We start from the raw sequence: 22676 nt of genomic DNA, 5'->3' as shown, positions 1-22676 counted from the left end.
GTCTGTTCTGTGGTATTGACCTTGACAGCAGGACTTTGACCTTCAGACATAACACATGTGATACACTGAACAGGGAAGCAGGTTCAAGTCAGTCGCATTATTAAATGATACCACATGTACAACAAAGTCACTGATTCATCCCCTGCCATCAGATTAAAAAAAAATTCACTGCAACTGGTGACTTTGGCTATAATCACTGAGAAATAATTGTTCTTTTTAAACTTAACATTTAGGCACTTTCCACTGTAAAGCTATCAATATCACAATATGAAAATACACTGACGTTTCTTACTCTTAGTCCAAACCTTTCACGATAAGTCACACCATTAAAGAACAACACAAGATCAAAGAAACTTACCACATACTGAAGTTTTGGTCTCTTTCCCAGCTGGGTCACAACTTTTTCAATCTATGAGAATGAAAATTAGATTTTGTGATATATACAATGTTTGGTGTGGGAAGCCTGCTAATAACACAAGCCAGAATTATGTTTGATGAGGATGGGTGAATGATAATCTAACAATTATGTAGCATGCTTTCATTTATTTCATTAAAACTTAATAAATCTTGATCTATGTACAACATTTACTTGTATACACCCAGTAAATGCTAAATTCTGTATGATGCTTTTTGGATTCAATATAGCACTGTACTGACTTGAATACAAAACTCTGATGTCAAACAGTATACACTTCATCTTCTGTACTATTATTAAAGTAACCCACAGAAAGTTGGTCATTCATGAAATACTAAGGATGGTTATCCAAGATTTGAAAGTAATCAGTTTTGTACGACCAGCTTTTACAGAAACAGACAGAGCTTTGCTGTGAAAGATAATCAATGTCATCCGGGAGTAGGGAAGGATGGTTGTATTGGCTTGGAAAGGCCTAGGGTGAGAAGTCTGGGAAAGGGAAAGTAATCTAGGAATGTGGAAGGTGCATGGGCTATGATGGGTAAAGTGGTAGGTACTACATGTATGTGGGTTACAAAACAAATTTCTAGAAGTGGGAAGCATCTATGAGTGTACACACTTACTGGTACTCTCTCCATATTGTCTACTAACATCCTGGTAGCTTGCTCCGTGTCAAACTCCATCAGCAGTACTATCTTGTCTTGGATTGAATCAAACAGATTGTGTTTGTGGATCAGCTGAAACACATCCTTGTGACCAAGTCTATACAGAAATTCATATCAACAAAGCAAGACATTACTGTATGGAAATATTGATTGTCTTTGTAAAATAAGACGTAAATTTCATGAAATGACTGACAAACCACGGGGTAAAAAAAAAAGATGAAACTTACTTGAGGTAAATAGCCAGGGCTCTATCATATCTCTTGTCATAAGTGTAGAGTTCTCCCAGTGTCTTGAGAAGGATAGGCTGTTCTGGGTCTCTATCCAGTCTTTCCTGCACAGCGTTGACTATGGTCATCAAATCGTACAGGGTATGTGGCCACTCCTTGATTAACTTATTGAAACCCTGAGAGACAGGACAAATCAACATCATCATTGATGACACACTAATACATTTCATTCATCAGTTTTTAACACCAGATATTGATTTTCCAATGGTTTATCACACATTTTCCTGGTCTTTCCAGGAAAAAGTTTGAATTTCCAGAGCTTAATATTAACAGGCTTTATATCTGAGAGACCTGTTACAGTCATCAACCTGGAATGTATGGTCAGCAGAAATGCACACATACTCAATTTCTTATGTAAATTATTGAGAACTTAAAAAGGATGATAACTTTTTCATGATATGGCACACTGTAAATATGGAATACATTATTCATTAGCATCGTCACTATGTCACATTCCCACCACCACCACACACAGGTAATGAAATAATATGACCAGTAGTGCATTCCAATAGTTTCTGAAGTCAACTCTCCCTGTAGGCAGTGACAAAGCTAACTTATCTCCACTCATGTTGATACGCTTTTTTTTGAGATTCTAAACTTCCATAAGCACTGCTCATATGAACATGTATGATCACTGTCTACGTCCACATGAATACAGAATTAACTCTTCCATCTAACCGAGCAAACATTTCTGATCAGAGATGAGAAGCTAAGGAAATGAAAAAAATTATTTACAATGAACATCCAAGAAATATACATCTATGATGACATATTCCCCAATTGAACAAATTTTCTAGTCCACATAAAGGTTGATGTATGTCTACTGAATTAATACAGAATGTCAGAGCTTCACCTAAGAGATCTGATGGCTACATTTAACAACAAGAGGAATAGAAAATATCCGTGTGAGTTTAAATCTGTGCCATAAAGCCATATGTGCTGATTAAACAGTGTTACAAAGTCATCCAAAATGACAAATTATGGCTCCCTGGCTGGAAAGTACGGATCAGTTGGAAAATTTAATCGGAGCTTAAAAAATTCTGGCAAACATTTATCAAAAGATAGAGTCTGTGGCATGACTGAAGAGTACACGATTTGCTGTGCTGCATTCACAGTTCATTTTTACTTGTTCTCATATTCTCTATACAACTTTCATGTCGAGTTGGCCAGTAAAATCCATATAAACTATAGCCATAAGAAAACAACGTGTTTGGATTAAAGTTGCACCACGAGGGAAGGGAAATCTATCACAACCCGAATCCTTCGGATCAAATGATACACAAACACACTGTCGTGAACCGAATCCCAATAACAGCCATTAGTCACGCCGCCGGCGATATTTCACTCAAATCATTCCCTGATTTCGTGTAATTAATGGCCTCGGATCACAGAGCTTGGCATTTCACTTCCTACAGGGTAAATCATTATGATTCAATCACGGGTCCTGTGATGAATATTAAAAGCCTGAAATGGACAATCCTCTCCCAAGGTCGCGGAATTAAAAAATCAAGGTACACAAAGTGGACGATAAATTTGTCAGTTGCTTCCTGCGTTTGAAGTTTGAGTCATGCTACGATTTGCATAGGCCATTGTCACTGGGACTAGTTCAATTTACTGAAGGTTACAGGTAAGCCACTGTGCTGGAAAGGGACAGGCAGGTACATTCCTTAAAATCTGGATGAGTCCATTGGGTAAGGGAAGAAGCCAGAGGAAGGGAAATACAGGAATGAATTCGTGCCTAGACTGACTCACTTTGCACAACCTGCTTTCATAACTGACAAAGTTTTGCATAAAGAGCTACACGTACTCTAATAAAACTAATTTCCCTGATGAATTTCAAACGCTACCATACATGTGTTTTTTATGTGTGGGAAAACACTCCCTGTTTGATCTGACCAACTACGCTTCCTCTTCTCTAAGGCAAACCCTTACTGTAAGATATTGTACTGCATATAGAAGAATATTCAAATTAACTATTATTTTACTTTCACCGTCTGCTTCATTTCCTATCTCTGATACACAACAGCAAAATTTTATTGACATGCAGCGTTCAAAACACTATACACCTTACAGCTTTGAATGTTTGAACTGATATGAGAGAATAATTGGATAACCGGCTTTTGCCTCTTCATGATATTACTGTACTTGGAAGCTGTACATGTTAGTAGTAATAGAACGCAGTGAGCTGTTTCACATAATTAAAAGCTCATTATGTTAGGAGTTTTACAGAAGAGATGCTGGTAGGCAACATAATTGGCTTGTCTTGTGAGAGAGAGAGGCTGCCACCTACACTTTCATTGAGTATTCTAATGAACATCAAAATAGTTCAATGAACCCATTTATTTCATCAGCCAATCACGCTGAGGGGAAGTAGTTGAAGAACGGAGCATTAATCAAGATCATGCCTGGATTGTAATGAACACGGAAAACAAGACCTGTAGAGTGTATCTTCAAGGATGCTGAATGAGATGGACACGATTTAAACAATATTGCCGGTGACCATGATAACTTTTAGGGTTTCTCTGTCTTAAAGCTTGCACACATCTATAATGTAAGGCCTGCCTTGAAGATGTGAATTTCTTAATAGGCTGCCAGTCAGCTCATACAAGCTGGAAGTCGCTGATAGTCGTTGTGATTTCAAGTAAACTTTCTGCAATCTCAGTGAAACTTTGGAAACGTCCTGGTTACCCGCTAATTGCCATAATTTCTCTAGCAAACACAGGTAGAAATTTTTGAAGAAGACAGCTTTGTCAAAATACCAGCATATAATTTTACCTCATAATCTGTCTGCAAATAGTCATTGAGGATCATTTCATATATAGCTTGACTAAGTCTCATGTCGCCACGTGGTACGTACGGAGCGATTGCCTTCAGCTGATGAATTTTAGCAAATTTGAAGACTTCATTCTCCCAGAGTTCCTTGTTCTTCCCAAGGACCTTGACACATTGCCTAAGAGAACAAAACAAGAATGACTTTATGTGAAAGATCATCTGATAATGTCTAAGTTACAGTATATCATGTAATCATTTTAGCAAAGTGTATTAATGGGATAGTGTTAGTATGGAAATCAAGTTATCATAATTGATGGTAAATATTCATTGTTCTAAATCATGCCCTATCTGTGAAACTTAAATGGACATACCAAATGCCCGCATGCGCATGCAGGATTTCAAAATTCCCAAGAAAGCTTCTGTAAGGATGGTCAGTCAAATGGACCGAATGGATAAGAGGTACACAGCAGTATTTGAGTTGATATAGCTGACTAATTATTTTAAACATTGCCAGTCAACAACAAAAAATAAATTGAAACCATTTCATGGTTTGTGACTTTTGTTTCTCTTTGTTGCGAAAAGACCAAAGTCTGGAAACAGCACAATAGATGTACTTCAGTACAGAGTTTGGTTTTCCATATCCAGTATTATTTGTGAGTCTTCTCATGTCCAGCATAAACACCAAAGATTGCTTACACAGCATGTATACATAATCAGAATTTTAAAATTTCTTGTGGAACTCAGTCAAGTCACCAGAATATAACAGCGACAGTTGGCCATAGAAACTTACTTTTCCTGGGGTGAGATTTAAGAACTAGCAAGCATAGAGACAGAAATTTACTTGCATCCAGAGTAGGAATTGTATGACTAATAAAGTTCATTAAAAATCATTATGGAGGATAATTTACTCCATTTTATTAGCTGTGTAAAAACTTACTTTTCCTTTACTAAATCAAATTTATCCAAGTTAAAAGCACACTGCTTGCAGAATATAAATGAATCCTTGCTTTTTAACACTTCTTTGAATGTCAGAATAATTCTGATCTTTTGCCGATAAAGGAGATCATATAGGTCAAAGTTGTTCAACCAAATATTTTGTTTTTATCTGGGGCATGGCATTTTGTTCAATCATTAGTGCTATCGGCAAGTTTCATCACACCGACATTCAAAAAACACCATCATCGCTAAGAAAAAACTTCCGCTCTGAGTCAGAAACCGACCGCATTATTGCCTTGCCCTAAGGGGCTACCAAACGGGGGCAATTAATGTACCTGGCTGCCTCATCATATTTCTGTTCGTCCAATAAGTAGTTCAGATAAGATCTTCCGATTTCCAGCAAATCATGCCGTTTTAACAGTCTGCTGTTGGCTTCGGCGTCAGCCAGCGCTTCCTGAAAAAAAGGGAACACCGGAGTCAATTAGTCCGGTCGGTAATAACGCTTATTTCCCCTCCCCTAAATCTCCTATCATCTGCTAAATCTGTTGATTCCAAGGTGCACGATGGCAGAGACTTGAATTACCTGCTCTGCGGCTGTTTTCCGGGGTCAGACTCAGACAGTGATGAGAATGCCTCTGTGGAAAATTTACTTCTAAAATTTCTTACGTATTGATGACTGTGGGAACCCGCACACTGAGGTCACGTTACAGTCTCCCAATCACTACAGAAAAATAAAATACGATCGCTTTTGGCTTCAGGATGGTGAAGGCTTCTTTGAAGGAAAAATCCCATCATAAAATACTGATTGAACAATATATTACACCTCCTAGAAAAAAAAAGCAATCATGTTGGGGAATTCAGCTGGGGTCATTTAATTGTCATTATTTACACAGAGTCCTGTTTCATGCTATTTTTATGAGCAATACTAAATGCAATTCACACATGTATTTCACTTCATGGAAAATTCATACCACTCCAATATCTTTTTGATATTATTTTTCGGTCCTGAACCATGATTTGGCAGAAAAAGGGTTGAAATTAGTCAAACTTGATTCCACTGAAGTGAATTTCCGTAAAAATTGCCATGAATAACACAGCTAATTCAAAAGTGGGTTTTAATCAAACTCTCCATTGTTTTTGACTGACACTAAGTTTTCAGATAAAATGTTAATCAAAATTACAAGGTGCATACATGTACTTTGTTACATGCATTTTAAGAACAACTGTACTCCATGTAGCAACGAGTTAAAAATCTATACAAACAAGGTGTGAAGCTGTGTTTTTTTCTTTTACTGATTTCTCAATCAGATGTAAGTTTTTGCTTGTATTTGGTGTTGCTGAATCTGGGCTTATGTGTAGCTTCTCAGAAGCTTTCAGCCAATTGGTTGGCTGAAAACTATTGTTCATATTAACTTAATATTTCAAAACAGCCACGTAGAGAATAACCATGGTTTAAGACTCCCTAAGTTTCTGAAAATAATGATAAATCTACCAATCAGATATAACCTTCAAAGCTGCACCACATCACCAGCTGAATCTTTTTTGACATACTGTATACTCCGTGTATTTACATTTCTATGATGTCATGTGGTCAATGTTCTAAAACTATGTCTCTGCACTGATCACCTTGAGTTGCACTATCTTGTCTTGGCACTAGGCATGTCTGGAACTATCACGTCTACACTTCTACACATCTACACAGTCATTTTGAATAGCATTTGTCGCAATTTCAGGTTTGTTACTAAATATAGCTGCACACGCACACTTCTGAAATCCTGACAAATTTTGTTGTTGTATGTGCGGCTGTTTTGCAGCTTGTAGTCTGAGCTAAAACTTCATACGAATTAGTGTGACTTTTAATAGTCATTGTAACACTAGCAGGTTTTGTTTTCATCGTTTCTGTTGAAACTGCAGACAAATATTTATTTATGCATATTAATGAGAGAAAATGATGTCATTTGCAATCAGCACTATTTTAAAACATTCAATTTGATAGTGTGTTGCTCTGATGCCAAATTTTCCAAAGTGACCCCTGATTTCAATCTAGATTATTGAAAGAAAATGGTCCAAAGTTTCCTTTGTGGAAGTTTGAGCAAACATTTATATCTTTCAGTTTCCAGGCCCATGTTACCTGAAAGGCCCATGAGCTGCAACCCTGCGAAATTTGTCCAACCTAAAGGTACCTCCAACTTTCTGAGATATTCATTGCAAGCTACAAATTGAATGGTATGACATTAACTGTGCCTCAACAATGTTTTCTTGTGGCAGAATAGGCAAGAAATTGAACAGGGTTTTGTTCATTTTAAATTTCCTGCCATTTTCAAAATTTTGCAGAAAAACAGAGAATTTTTCGTCAAAGTGGAGTAAATCCCTTTCCCGTCCTTTCAGTGGATGGGTTGCATCATGTTGTATTTGTAAAGATTCAAATGTAATATAATAATAATAATAATAATAACAAGTCATCGTTGATGACACAGTCCCCACTTGTTAATGGGTGCTTTGATTACAGGTCCTCAGAGAGGATAGAGTCCTCTTCATTAGGTCTGTGATAAAAATACTTTTGAATAAATTCGCTTGATACATGTCTGAGTTGTAGTTCAGGACATGAAAAAATCGTAATAAAATGGCCACATGGTGGCCATAATGGATCGAATCACAAAACAAATCAATGTGCATATGTATGATATACGGTAGGTCAATGTCCTTGTACCAACTTTGATTAAAATTGGTTGAAATATGCCTGAGTTATGGCTTTGTACATGAAAAAATCATAACAAAATGGCCGCACAGCAGCCATATTGGATCGTATCACAAAACAAATTAACCTGCATATGTATGACATTGGTCAATCTCCTTGTACCAACTTTGAATAAATTTGCTTGATACATGTCTGAGTTATGGTTCTGGACATGAAAAAAGTAATAAAATGGCCACACGGCGGCCATATTGGATCGTATCACAAAACAAGTCAATGTGCATGTGTATGACATAGGTTGATGTCCTTGTACCAACTTTGAATAAAATTGGTTGAGATATGCCTGAGTTATGGCTCTGTACATGAAAAAATCGTAACAAAATGGCCGCACGGCGGCCATATTGGATCGTATCACAAAAAATTGATGTGCATAGCTATGACATTGGTCAATATCCTTGTACCAACTTTGAATAAAATCTGTAGAAACATGCCTGAGTTATGGCTCTGTACATGAAAAATCGTAATAAAATGGCCGCCTGGCGGCCATATTGGATCGTATCACAAAACAAATTGATGTGCATATGTATGACATAGGTCAATGTCCTTGTACCAAGTTTGAATATAATCGGTTGAGATATGCCTGAGTTATGGCTCTGTACATGAAAAAATCGTAACAAAATGGCCGCACGGCGGCCATATTGGATCGTATCACAAAAAAATTGATGTGCATATCTATGACATTGGTCAATGTCCTTGTACCAACTTTGAATAAAATCATTTGAAACATGTCTGAATTATGGCTCTGTACATGAAAAAAATCGTAATAAAATGGCCGCCTGGCAGCCATATTGGATCGTATCACAAAACAAATCGACGTGCATCTGTATAACATATGAAGTAATCCTTGTACCAAGTTTGAATGAAATCGCTTCGGGCATCTCTGAGATATCTGCGTGAACGGACGGACGGAGGCACGGACGGACGCACGGACGGACGGACGCACGCACGCACACACGGACGGACGGACGGACGGACGCACACACGCACGGACACGACCAAACCTATAAGTCCCCCCGGACGGTGTCCGTGGGGACTAATAATAATAATAATGTTTATTTCGTACTTTGGCCTCAAAGATTGAAATGTGTATATGCACCATTTACGCTGTTTATCATGTAGTTGCATGGAGGGGGCCATATTTGGGTGCGGCACCCGTTTATTATTTGTCTCACTGAAACCTCCCCATGCTGTCCCACTCAATGGATAATTATACTTGAGTAAACACCTCTGAGTAAGAACATTTCTATGAACTAATTTTAATCTAAATATAAAATCATGAAAATAATGTCAAAAGTTGCAGCTCATGTGCCTTTAAACCTAACAGCCATGACATGTCACTCGCAACAAGCATCAGCAAAACACGGAAAATGAAGTTGATAAGTCCGTTCACACCTGAAACATTTCATGCTCCATCAACCAAGTGATATGATCATCCAAGTCCCTAGGTTTGGCGACAACCACGTCCTTTGGACTAACGATGTAGAACAGATTCTCCTCCTCAATGTGTTCCAGATGATAATCATTGGGTCTGTACTCGTGGAAGCCCCGTATTGAGAGGGCGTCGCATGAAATTTCCTCAAAGTCGTCCATCTTTGGGTCGATAATCCGCAACTGAGGCCGTCTGGCACCCTCCTTCTCATCCTGGAAGTCAATGAGAGGGAAATGTTTGTAATATTTTTCGTTGCCTTTTGAATCTGTATTTTAGACATTAAGTTTGTGCTTTTGCAATCAAATGGCGTGGTGTGGTCTACTGGTGAAGAGATTTCGACATTTTTCTCTACACCTTATTATTATTTTACTAATGTAAAATTGGAGAAAGGAATTTTTCCAAATCCTTAGTTGGATTGGTTGGTTAGTTGGTTAATATACATGTATGCTACTGAATTCAAAATGAAAGATTTAAAGTCCTTACGTCAAATTGACGCATTGAAATGCCTATCACGTCACAAACCTTAGTAAAAACTTTCTGAGATGTCAGTACAAAAGCCAATCTTTTTAGCAAAGTATTACAGTAACAGATTTTTTCACATTGTCATAACTCTGTCATTTTATATTTCAATTCATGATGACAAATTTGTAATAATAATAACACGTATTAGACACTCGTAGAAGTCATTTGTAAATGCCATAGTCCCTACTTGGTTAACCCTTTGAGTGCTGTAAATTTTCCCGCCAAAATTTTGGTGCAAAATTTTATCAATTTTTATGAAGCCTTTGTAATTTTTTTGACAATTTTAGACCAAATGGACATTACTTTTCATTGGCCACAGTTTTTGGACAAAATTTTGGAAAAAATGTGAAAAAAATGTCTTGGTTACATTTTATAAAGGCGGCAAAATTGAATTTGGTGCTCAAAGGGTTAATAAAATTTTGAAACCACTGACAGAAATCATGGTGAGGTGAAATAGGTCAAAGCATATCAAGAAAAAGGCTTGAGACTGAATAAACCTCATATTGATGTAGATGAACATTATTGTTGTACCAAGTAAGAATGGAATTAGTTAAATTAAGCAAAATTTATGCAATAGTTGGGTGGCTTTGAAAAGTCAGAACAAAATGGCCACTTGGCAGCCATATTAGATTGTATCACAAAGAAATATGACATGCATATGTAAATCATAAGAATTATCATAGGCAAATGAGAAAAGTAAGACCGCGGTAAAAAATGATTTTCATGTGATTTACATAATACAAAATTTACACACTAGCCCATAAATATAAAGATTCCATACAACAAAAATTCCACAGAGATATGTAATCTACTACACAACGTCTATTTCAAAACATTAAGTTTAGTTTCGGCTATGTTATTTGATCACATACAGATCCTAAATCAATATCAGTATTGACTGACATTGCAAAAAAATCTAATGTAACTCAGGTTTCAGCTTTTTCAAATACAGCAGCACAGTTGACTGTAATTAGCTCAGTTGTCCCGTCACAAAAACCTACAATTGAAATTCACGGAAGGCAATTTCATATAACCAATCCCGTCTAAGAGATGACCATCAATAAAAAAAACCCACGTAACTGTATCTCACGTTTGCTTAACACGATAAATCATAGCGGTGAGCCTGTTTGTGGTGATTTAATAGTTTGTGAACAGACAATGGCCATTGATGAACTTGGATAGAGTGTGTCTGTCTGCACTGAATCCTGGATAGTCTGGTCTCTTTGACGCGCCTACTTAGTGAAAAAATTAGCAATCAGATCCAATTGTTCCGTGTATGATAATTAGATTTATATCTGACATCCCGCTCAATAAACGATGAATAAATAGCTAATTAGCGATTGAAAATGAGTTCAAGCAGACGCACGGTACATCACCTGTGAACTGAGCGTATGCGTGCTTTTGATACGGTTCACAGGTACGGCCTGGATCTTAGATTTATTATCTATTTCAATTTTTCATTTTGTTCCATTCATCATTCCAGGGCAAATGGCTAATTATGTGACAAGCTACCTATTTTTTATCTCCAGGGTGAGGGAGAAGCACTGAGCAGTGAGGTTCTCTGCTTGGCAGCACCACCCACCAAGGTCAAGCTCAAGTCTTGAACTCACCACCCTCCGATATGAGTGCGTTGCCCCTGTCATGTCAACGTATGTATCTGGATTTCAAACGCACCATCCTGAGTTCCTGAGCCTAAATCTAACTCTTCCGATCAAAACCTTCCACACGTCATAAATATGATCTTAACAAGAATTCAAGTTTCACCTATATCTGTCTGCACAAAACTTGGAACATGAAAGAACAAATAGAAAGAAAATGTTTTGAAAAAATTGCCATCCACATGCACATTCCCAAGCCAAGAACAACCAATCTCCCTCCAGTTGGGTGATTCAACCTTGTTTTGACAAGCAACTCTATATATACTTCGTCTCTATGTTCACTGACAGAAAATTGGACCAAAAATTTACATATGCTAATTTCATCATCATTTCAGCAAATCTGAACAGGGTCTTTCCTTGGAAGTTACAATTACAGAGGAGTTTTTGATAAAAAATTTTTTTTTAAATATTAATGAGATTATTGTATGAGTTGTTTATTTACCTCTTGTTTGGGTCCATCTGTGACATATGACATGATCACAAGACTCTCTCCCAGTGGAGCAATACCACACACATAGAAGTCTGTCTTGAACATTGACACTGTCATGAGGGGAAAAACATAAATACAAGTAAAGACATCATAGTTGGTACGACTAATATGAAATTCAACACAAACACTTGTACATATCGTTGATGTACTTGTGTCTACTGAACAATTGATTGCCTGGTATGTAGAACAGTGGACCCGGAAAGAAAACCTTGTCAACTCAGACCAACTATAAAGAAGGGCTCATTTTGGGATTAGGTTAGAGATCTGGTTGACTTCAGGGGTCAAAGGTGTAGCTGTTATGTCAATCCTGAAATGGAAACCCTGGGTATTAAAATAAAATGTGACAACTGTTTCTCAAATGTATCCACTGTTCTTGGCAAACGCACACTCATTTATTCCATGATGATTTAGAAAAAGACAGTCACTCAAAACTTCTGCCTTTACATATTTTCATCCTTTCAATGTATCATTGATTTGACACGAAAATATCTGACTACTGGAAAATGCTATTTCTAAATCATATACCCAGCATTTTGGATAGCCTGTATATTTGCAAGATGTATAGTATAGTTGCATTGAATTTAAATTATTGATGTCACAATTCTGAATTTTCAAAACCCTGCAAAAGAGTTTGTTCTACATGAAGTTCAACCTTTCTCATGAAAAGACCTCATATTTCCAGCTCACAGTCATCAAACAGAAAGCCACTGTACATTTGTGAGGACGTCTGAGCCTTTTACACACGTCACAGGGTTTCAGCCTTGTTTTTATGAAGGCAATTTATTCTGTTAGGATTCCCTGCTACATGCGTATGAACATACAAATTTCACCCTTTTGCCAAATATTCCTTCACTGACTGCATGACTTTTTCTGCTTGTGTATTTTTTAGACTAAAGCCAAAACTCTTGTCAATCATGAAGGATTAACAAAACATCTGCTTAAAGGGCCAGTAATGCGGACGGGTTTTTTTTGAGTAATTTTTTATGATTTTTTCACTATTTTTGTTTCTAATGTCAACCATAATTTCTCTTTTACTCCCCAAAGCACATTGATCATACACAGTATTCAGATTGTCAGCTCAGCCAGTTTACATGTGTAAACTGCATCACTATTGTTGACAAGTAAATTCTGAATCAGATTTGAATTCAAATATGTCAACAATAACAGTAAACATACATGTACATGTATAATACACTACATCATACATGTATGTTGACAAGCTAGTGGGTGTTTCAACTTTCTTTTGAGAGTGGAATAAGAGCTTGTAATAGATATACAAAATATAAATAATGAAAAGAATCATCAAAGTTAGCATTTTGGCTCTTTAATATTCTTCCAAATCATGCTGATGTCATCGGATGCTTTGACATCAAGGCAGTCGTCATTCCACAAACGTAGATAAATTCAGCAGACGTTATTTATGTCCCCATGTATAGAAAAGTGCAATACTGAATATCACCAAAATCTGAAGAAACCTCTCACTTTTATCATGCTGTCTACTATCTTAGCATATTACTAGAATAATTACATGTTTCACAAAAGTCACAAAATTAATCAGTATACCTTGAGTAACGTATGCATTACACTTTATTGAAACTTTCCAATATTTTGTTAATGCAGTGCGAAAGTTTTGATATTTGCATCCATATGAAGACCTTGGGCCTTGCTGCTTTTATAAGGCTTTGCATTTATAGGCAATGACACCAGGGGCTAGGGGGTGGAAAAGATATTACTCTTGAGTGCGTCACTGGTCAGGCAAGTTTTGGTAGAAAATGTCAATCTATTTTTCTGAGATTAGGTGGGATGTCATACGGCTTCACTGATTTCCTGTGTATAAGGAAATTGATCTGGAAAGAAACTGTCAGGAGATCAAACACGCAACACATCATGACATGGTGTGCATCATGATTCTGAAGGTAAACTCTGTTTCCTCTCAATGCCCTAGTCTCTACATGTTCTGTGATGGGCTATTGCAAAAATTAAACCATGTGAAAATGTACGATATATATTTTTGGGAACCAACGGCTCTGAATTTTACGGTACTATTACAACGTTTTTTAGCAAAACTGTGTGAACACCAACATGGAAAAACATACAATTTTACAAGCACTCACTTCAGAGAACAATATTTTGATAAAAAACAATTAGAAAATCTACTATATTAAAAGATCACCATGACAACCAGAAATGTACGCGTCTGTATAAACATATAAATTATTTCAAGCACAAAGTACATGTTGTACTACAGGTTTGTTTCATTTGTGCGAGCATCAGACAAATTCTTACTATACATGCACACCTGCACACATGTATACATACATATATACGGTACATACATACCCTACAAATTCATATTGATTTTATATACACGAATACCTATTCAATGCAGACATAATTCAAAACCTACCTATCTCAACATATCTATTTGGTAAATCCCTGGCATCATTCTGAGCTCTCTCCTTCACTTTACAAATCTGCAGCAGACAAAACGTTAAAAAGAACTATGTGATTTCATCACACCATTGAAAAAAGCTGGTGGATTTCAAATGGTGTTGAAACACCGAATCATTCACAAACACTATATTTGTTTTGTGCCCATTCCTTGCATGGCCGCACATTCTCTCTCTGGCACATCTGCATAAAGCCACAGATGCAGGATCTCCAGGGTCGGTCAAAAACCTGATAAAATCATCACAGTTTCCCCAATTTGGGCTTTTATAACCCTCTCACCACCATGGTTTGGCCCAAACCCATTGTTATCAATGTGCTTGTGGACCTGTTCACCGGGAATCGGGGGGCTGAACAGTTCAACACTATTTTCAAGACTTTTTCTTTTCAGACAGGCAGACATCACGAACCTCGGAAGGACATATCATAAATGTATGGTACATCGAATTATTTGAATCAATCTTTTTAAAACCCATGACAGCAATAAAACCAACAATTTTTCATTCTGACACGGCAGGGCTCTTTTTTTTTAACACAGTTATCTGATAACAAGAACTGTGTGCTATCTTGTTTGTGTGATGTGCCCTTAGCAACCACAGGAGACATTAAATAGTTGATGTTATCTTGCAGGGATACCTACACATTAATCAAAAGTCTCCGCTTTCCAAAAGCCAGACACACTGATTAAATGTAGTTTTTTTTTAACCCTTTCACCACCATGGTTTGTCCCAAATCCATTGTTTTCTATGGTAAAGTTTGACCTGTATACAGGGAACTGGGGTGAAAGGGTTAACTTTATGGGAGATTTTAACAGAAAAAAGTCATTTTGTGGCTGCCACGTAAAGAAAAGCCTTGGAAACAGTTTATCATGACACCAAAATACCCGACGGAGAATGGATTTGTTTGCAGTGTTTTGATGGATAAGTTTAAAGCCCTAGTAGCAGAATATGCCCCTAGATTTTTGTCTGTCAAAAAATATCATTTAAGAGCACGCTCACTTAGTCTACATTATTTGTACAAAAGCAGTTTATCCCCGTTTGTTTCGGGGGTTGGGGGGTTACGCTGAATATTTCATCCAGGGGTGTGCTGCTCAAGTTGAAAACATCTACCCATGTACATTCGAAAAATATGAAAATATGACCTTTTGTAAGTATAATTCAATTGTTTGACAAATTTAGGGAATTTTCACCTTTATTCTATTGTATGTGATGTTTTGTTCCTAAAGCATGGGATATGTGCTTTGTTATCAACCATATTTTTTGTGAAAAAGTGACCCATTGGCGTGGCACATACCCATGCACCTTTTTATAGCAGAGCCCTTGGGGAGAATACCAGTAAACTATAGTATAAATAAGATATTAAAACACCATCCTGGGGAAGACCCTCACGTATCAGAAAAATTCAAATTTTTATTGACACATCATCAGAAAAACTGACATGTTAGCGAAAACCGTACAGCTTCTTTTCACATAGTTACTAGACTTTCTTGGTGAATAGAGGACAGTAAGTTTATGGCATTGTTTTTGTGTTATTTTCACTTAGCATGTCGCACACCTGAGATCTTTTAAACGCCAAAATTTCTCCATACATTATTCATACGAGTGAACGGTAGATTAAAATCTCTCAGTGTGTACTGAAGAATAACCTTAGTTTGAAACTGAAAACATGAAAATAAAGTACACTGAAAATCAAACGACACAGATGCTGCTGTTGGGGGCTACTTAGTAGCTATGTTTACTCATCTAGTCATTTCTCAAATACACTTTCCAGATGAATTGAGTTCATGAAATGGGTCCCAGTGAGTACATGTGAATATCTATACGTTATGGAAATTACACCCCTGTACACTACGGACTCACGTCAATCAGACCAAGTTAATGTCTTTTTTGACATGGACATTGATTTTCATTGACAAATGAAGGTCATTTCACGGCCAGGAGTCACGAGAACCATAAAATCAACACACAAAAAACAAACAACATTCTACCTTGATTCTGTCTGCCCAACCAATCAATAATGTTATATCATCTCTCCAACACAGATGACAGCGGTATATCTCGGGTCGTAAACTTGGATCATGATCACGAGCTATGAAGGTGATCCTCCTCTTGGAACTCACATCGTAGATTTTCACTCCCTGCAAAATACACCAAATTAGTTATTTTTTTTCTACCTGCATAGATCAATAATGACTTCTATTTTCAGATCAAGTCAGGTGCTGCAGGAATATCTGCATTATTGGAGAGATTTGTCGAAAACGAATTATTTTTATGATCATACCTAGAGGTGTTTTCATGTTGGTGACTTGTTTGTGCAATTCACTTTATCCCTGCTATTATGAGTAGAATAGTTGGCTTATTCTGATGAAAGCATTAAAGTACATTATTTTGAAAGAATGTTAATCTTCTGATGATTACTTAACCAATCAATAACCAAATTAGATATATTAAATTCTGAACATGAAAGAAGACTGACACAGACATGTATAATACTGCAAAGACATTGGGAAGCATTTTCCACAGTAAAAATTGATCCGAGATCCTGCCTTTTATAAAATCATGTTTGCGGTATAAATGTAAAAAGAGTTTCATGTATTCTTTTGGCTGTTCTGACACTTCCCTGTTAATAAAGTTTTATGGCTCTAGAGCACTGGAGTAAACGAGTGACAACAGACGACCAAAATGCTTGCATGAAGGTATCTGTTGCTCTAACGTTGCTACAGAAAATAACTTACGAGGAATGTGAAAACTCAAAAGACACAAGGAAGGAAACAAACTTAAAGATACCTAATAAAATGCTGATACAGGGAAAATTAAATTTGTGAGAGAAAAAAGCTTTCCATCATGTTTGTAATGAGGGGATTCAGTCAAGTTTGGTGAGTGGGGGGGGGATGCTACCCTATTAACACAGCCAATAAAGTCAAGGTTGGTGGGGGGGATGCTACCCTATTAACACAGCCAATAAAGTGATTAATCCCATAATTCCCTTCGTGTATCCTTTCCACTTGATTTCACCTCACTTTATAAGCACCACTCACACTGACTATACAGCCTATACATGCACCGTACACAGACAACCAGTTCTCTCAAGGAGGGCCAGCAAGACAGGGAAGAGTTCCCTGTATCTCTGCTTCAACAAAATGAGACATGATCATAAGCACTGCGGTGCCGTCCAACAGTTGGATTATCATCTTCTTCCTTGAAATTTCGCAGACAGTGCCGCTGAAAACCTCTCTCCACTAATACTGTCATTCAACTGTAACACGTTTCGTGGATGGCCACACTCCATAAATATTATGTTTTTCACCAAGTTCCGAGGATCCTTGTTTGATGTGTCCGAGCACAGTCACACAATAAAGTCAGCTCATCAGACACACAAATCAATCATGCGGATACTCCAATTTGATAGGACACAGCATACCGGGTATACAGCTGTATGACGTACCAAGTTGTTACGCCAGCACAACATTTCTTCCACTTGATAAGAGTAGAAAACGTGTATTGTAAAGGAGATGGTTTTCAGTATCACAGTGCAGTACGTGCCATTTTAATACACTTTATAAAACTTTGGAGCATGAACTCAATGTATTGTAGACTTTGCACGGAATCACTTCTGATTTCATAACAAAAAGAAAAATATGATGTAGCCAAAAAGAAGCTGGTCTGCAAAACTTCGTCTGAGGACAATTTTGGTTTTTTGCAAAACTGTGCACACAATTTTTTTAATTCTGAATGGTACAAAAATGAAAGTCAGTCAGAAAAATGGTCACTCAAACTCCACAAATGATAATTACACTAGTGTATCATAAACACTAACCTTTTCATCATACAGAGTGTGGCTATATACTGTCAAATTCAACACCGTATACGCATTGCAAATATTAAAACACTGTTTGCATTGCTATGACTGACAGTGACATGAGAGGTAAAATATCAAAAAAAATACTGACACGGAGCAAACCAGGCTTGCCATTCATGCAACACAAAGGAAATATGACCTGGCCTAGTGTACAGGCAAACAAAAATCTAACTGCACTGGGAATTCATTTGAATAATAGAGTTTCTGAAAGCATACATGTGAAATTGCTTTTTTTGCCGTTTCCTTTGAGAGTTCTCATTCTTTGCATTTTACACACCGCAGTGCTATCTCACTCTCACCGACTCTGCCCTTATCATCGGTGAACCATCCCTCACCCATAACATTGCATCTAAATTACGCATCAAATTTTCAACAACGCAGAAAGGAACCTCCGTCCTCGATGTGGGGGGTCGCCATGGCAACTGCATCCTTACCAAGTCATTTGCCCAGGCTATAAAGTGCGATCTCCACTTGATGGTTCTAATTTGGCCCTCTCCCTGGTGTAAAACCGTTGTCTTCAATCGATTCAACCAGCCTCTCTCGTTGAGAACAAGCTGAAATTAGACGCAGAGGAGAAAAACACGTAAGCAGATGCTGACAGCCTTTGTCGGCTTTCAACCAGTGACACGCCATTTCGGTTTGTCTTTAAATCACTGCTTATCACTCATGGAAAGTCAGTTGTCTCTACGTCACTATCATCTTTCATATCTGAATCATCTGTGACATAATCAATCTTTCTCTTTTTTTCTTTCCTTCTTTTCTTTCTCTGTCTTTCGTTCCCATGGAATATGTCCCTCATTTGATAATCTGTCTCACTCTTTCATACTCAGTGTCTCTATGTTTGTTGCACAGTCTGTCTGTCTGTATATCTGCCTGTCTGTCTCCCCTTGAAACATGGACTGAATCAATATAAACCCATCTCCTCTCTCACTCTCTCTCCCTCCCTCTGAAACATGCATGCACTGAATCAATATTAACGTACGGTATGTCCCCCTATGTCCATCACAAATATCTATTCTACAGTAGGTAATATTCTGATCTCTCTCTCTTCTTATAAATCTGAACATACAATACACTTCTCAACAATGTCATGCAGTAATCCTATTTAAAATTGAAGCTTGTCAATCATTGAAAATGTCTTTTAAAAAAAGAATTGCCCAAGCTGTGCTGAATTACTGACAACTTTGGTGGCTCTTGAATTCTTCTCAGTCCAAAAACTGTGATCAAAGGAAACCCATTTTATCAATTATGAAAGAATACATTTATGAATTTTGCCTGGAGGCAAATCTGATCACATCTTTCGGGGCATGGAACTCTGGGGGATGTGATGACAAGGTTTTTCCATATATGATGATCAACACCTGCTTAACTGTATTAATCTTTCAAACGTGAACAACAGGTCAACCATATATCAATACAAGCAAGCAAAATCTCCTACGGCCAAAAAAAAGCAAATCCCACAATGCATGTGAGTCATGGATTGAACCAGATATGAACTGAAAATGCTCACGTGTTTCATTATATATTGCAGTTTAATATGTGTAAATTTGAACCTTTGCCACATGTTCACTGAAAGTGTATGATCAACATTGTGAATAATATTCATCACAGATTAATTCTAAATCCAAGTATATATCCCCAATCAGGCAAGTTCATTAAAATATGCAAATTAGGGATTGACTGAAATATTTTCATTAATATGCAAATTAGGAATTGGCTTAAGTAAAAATGTTAAATGACTTTCAATAATGTTGTATCATAGTATCTTTAATGTACAAAGCAATTCATCAACTTTGGTCAAGTCAAGACAGGTAAATATCCTTAATTGGGAAAGTTCATTAAACTTGCAAATAAGGAATTGGCTAAAGTAAAAATGCTTAATGACTTTCAATGTTGTATCATAGTATCTTCAATGTACATAGCAAGTTTCGTCAAATTTGGTCTAGTCAATACAGATAAATATCCCTAATTGGGAAAGTTCATTAAATATGCAAATTGGGAACTGGCTGAAGTAAAAAAGTTTAATGACTTTCAATAATGTTGTTTTATAGTATCTTCAATATATGTAGCAAGATTCATCAACTTTGGTCAAGTCAATTCAGATATATATATATAATTAGGAAAGTTTATTAAATATGCAAATAAGTAATTGGCTGAAGTAAAAATGCCTAATGACTTTCATAAATGTTATATCGTAGTATCTTTAATGCACATAGCAAGTTTCATCAATTTTGGTCATGTCAATTCAAATAAATATCCCAATTTGAAAAGTTCATTAAATATGCAAATTAAGAGTTTGACGAAGTAAAAATGCTTAATGACTTTCAATAATGTTAAATCATAGTATCTTCAATATACATACCAAGTTTTGTCAATTTTGATCAAGTAAAATAAGATATATATCCCTAATTAGGAAAGTTCATTAAATATGCAAATTATCCATTATCTTTTACGTCACCCCTTAAGGTGGTTGGAAAGGCTAGAGCGTCAGTTATAAATTTCAACAAAACTATTAAAATATAAAAGTAGTCAACATTCTCTGTGGAATTAAAAAAACTAGACATTTGGGCACAAAGGCATTGCAGAGTTATAGCCTGTTAAAACTTCTGAAACACTGACCAAATAAGAAGAAGTTGGGGGGTCCTTAGTGTATTAACTATGGTAGAGGTCCCCTAGCTTTTAATAAAATGTTTGAAAAGGGAAAGTCATTATTTGCTGTTTTCCAGGAAAGTTTGACAAGGCGGTGCTGGCATTCAGAGTGAGTGACTGCTATTGTAAATGCATTTTGAGTGTCAAAGAGGTGTCAAAAGTGAGATTAACCCAAAAAACTGCTCTATGACTTCAAAAGAGGGGTGCAAATATGGCTTGTTTTCAACATTTTTGACAGAATAACAGTTTTCCTACATAATTGTATACCAATTTAATCCAACTTTGAAATGAGATATGGACATGGAATTTTTACAGCCTATTAACAAGGTTACAGATAAGATTTGTACGGCACAATTTTCCTGTATTTGAAGTACTTTTTGAAAAATCACATTTTGAAATTTGAAAGAATTTTAAATAATTTTTTGATATATAAACCCATGTAAAATCATAAAAACAAATTTTATTTACAAATCCTGCCGTACAAATCTTACAATAAATAGTGTCAACATATTTATAATTAATTTGGTAATATTAATACTATCCAATTATTATTAAATTCAAATATGTAAAAAAAATATGAAAAATTAAATTTTAATATTTACTGGTGTCATATTTCAAAATCATGGCTGCAAATATACAATTTTTATATTCTTTGGAGAAAATATTAACTAGGGGAATTATCCTGAAAATTTGAACTAAATATCTTGATTCTAAACTTGAAACAAGACATTAACTCTGAGAATAGAATTGGTGCAAAAATAGCCTTTCCAACCACCTTAATATCTTGCACAGCTGATATATCTTGGTGTGATCAACATTTGTAGCAAATCTCATCAAATTGTGTGCAGTTGTTGTCAATATACATCCGTTTTTTCTAAAATCATTAATTATGCAAATGAGCAAAACGTGAGCAAGCCATGTGGGATACACACTTGGGAATAGGTTTGGGTTAGAGAGAGACAGAATAGGCCGGAGACAGCTTTGTATTGTGTCTTAGTATGACCAAGTTCAAATCTATATCTTTATTACTATCACAGGTCCATATATACAGTATAGTATGAATAATCATTAGGATCAATGAATGACACGACTAACTAATGACAAGCCCAATGCATAATCTACATAATTAGTAAAGGAGTTGGTGGGCAGAGCTACACCATACATGTGATTCCCAACAAGCCACACCCACCAAAAACTAATCAGTTCTTGCCATTTGCAAACTGAATGTATGTACCAGATTTGATTCTGATCTGATGAGCTGTTTTTGAGATATCGAGCACACAGACAGACAGACAGACAGACAGACAGACGGACAGACAAACATACAGACACACAGACAGACAGACATCGCTGCGATATATGCTCACGTGTGTGAACACGTGAGCAAAAAAAATAAAACCCTTCAATCTTACCATTTAACCTGTAAAAGGTTTGATGGCGAAACTTTGACATTTTTCTGGGATAGCTCTGCAGCCATGAAAGCTAGGTGAAGCAACTAGTTTTAAATAAACCACTGCTTTGGGGGTAAAGCTGAAGGCTGGCGGGTTAGCAAGTACAGATTAAAATTCTTCCTCAAATATTATAGACAAGACAGCAAAGAAGGAAAAATTTCCTTAAAAATTTTTTAGAACCAATCAAATTTTCACCCGGGCCGCGTGATATTGTACATGTAACTTCATTGTCACTGCTTATATACCGGTATATGCTTGTATACACCGGCCAGAAAGGACTTAACACTTAAAGGGGAAGTTCATCGAGGATGATTTTTATTATAATATGCTATCTTTGCTATCTT

The 22676-nt window shown here is 36.6% G+C and overlaps 1 protein-coding gene across 1 annotated transcript in view; it reads right to left on the bottom strand.

Moving 5' to 3' along the window:
• Positions 1-22676, bottom strand: part of LOC139140153 (vacuolar protein sorting-associated protein 41 homolog) — a 70512-nt gene that overhangs the window by 10903 nt on the left and 36933 nt on the right. The window contains exons 7-16 of the mRNA XM_070709209.1: positions 18667-18786; positions 16362-16511; positions 14334-14400; positions 11879-11976; positions 9220-9468; positions 5408-5526; positions 4140-4314; positions 1305-1480; positions 1036-1174; positions 359-409 (exon numbers count right to left, since the gene is read on the bottom strand). Of these exons, the coding sequence (XP_070565310.1) occupies positions 359-409; positions 1036-1174; positions 1305-1480; positions 4140-4314; positions 5408-5526; positions 9220-9468; positions 11879-11976; positions 14334-14400; positions 16362-16511; positions 18667-18786 (1344 nt within the window). The remainder of the gene's footprint in view (positions 1-358; positions 410-1035; positions 1175-1304; positions 1481-4139; positions 4315-5407; positions 5527-9219; positions 9469-11878; positions 11977-14333; positions 14401-16361; positions 16512-18666; positions 18787-22676) is intronic.

The sequence above is a fragment of the Ptychodera flava genome, chromosome 9 (assembly GCF_041260155.1).
Source record: "Ptychodera flava strain L36383 chromosome 9, AS_Pfla_20210202, whole genome shotgun sequence".
NCBI lineage: Eukaryota > Metazoa > Hemichordata > Enteropneusta > Ptychoderidae > Ptychodera > Ptychodera flava.
The sequence above is the reverse complement of the archived record's forward strand: the minus strand, read 5'-3'. Positions and strand labels throughout refer to the sequence as shown.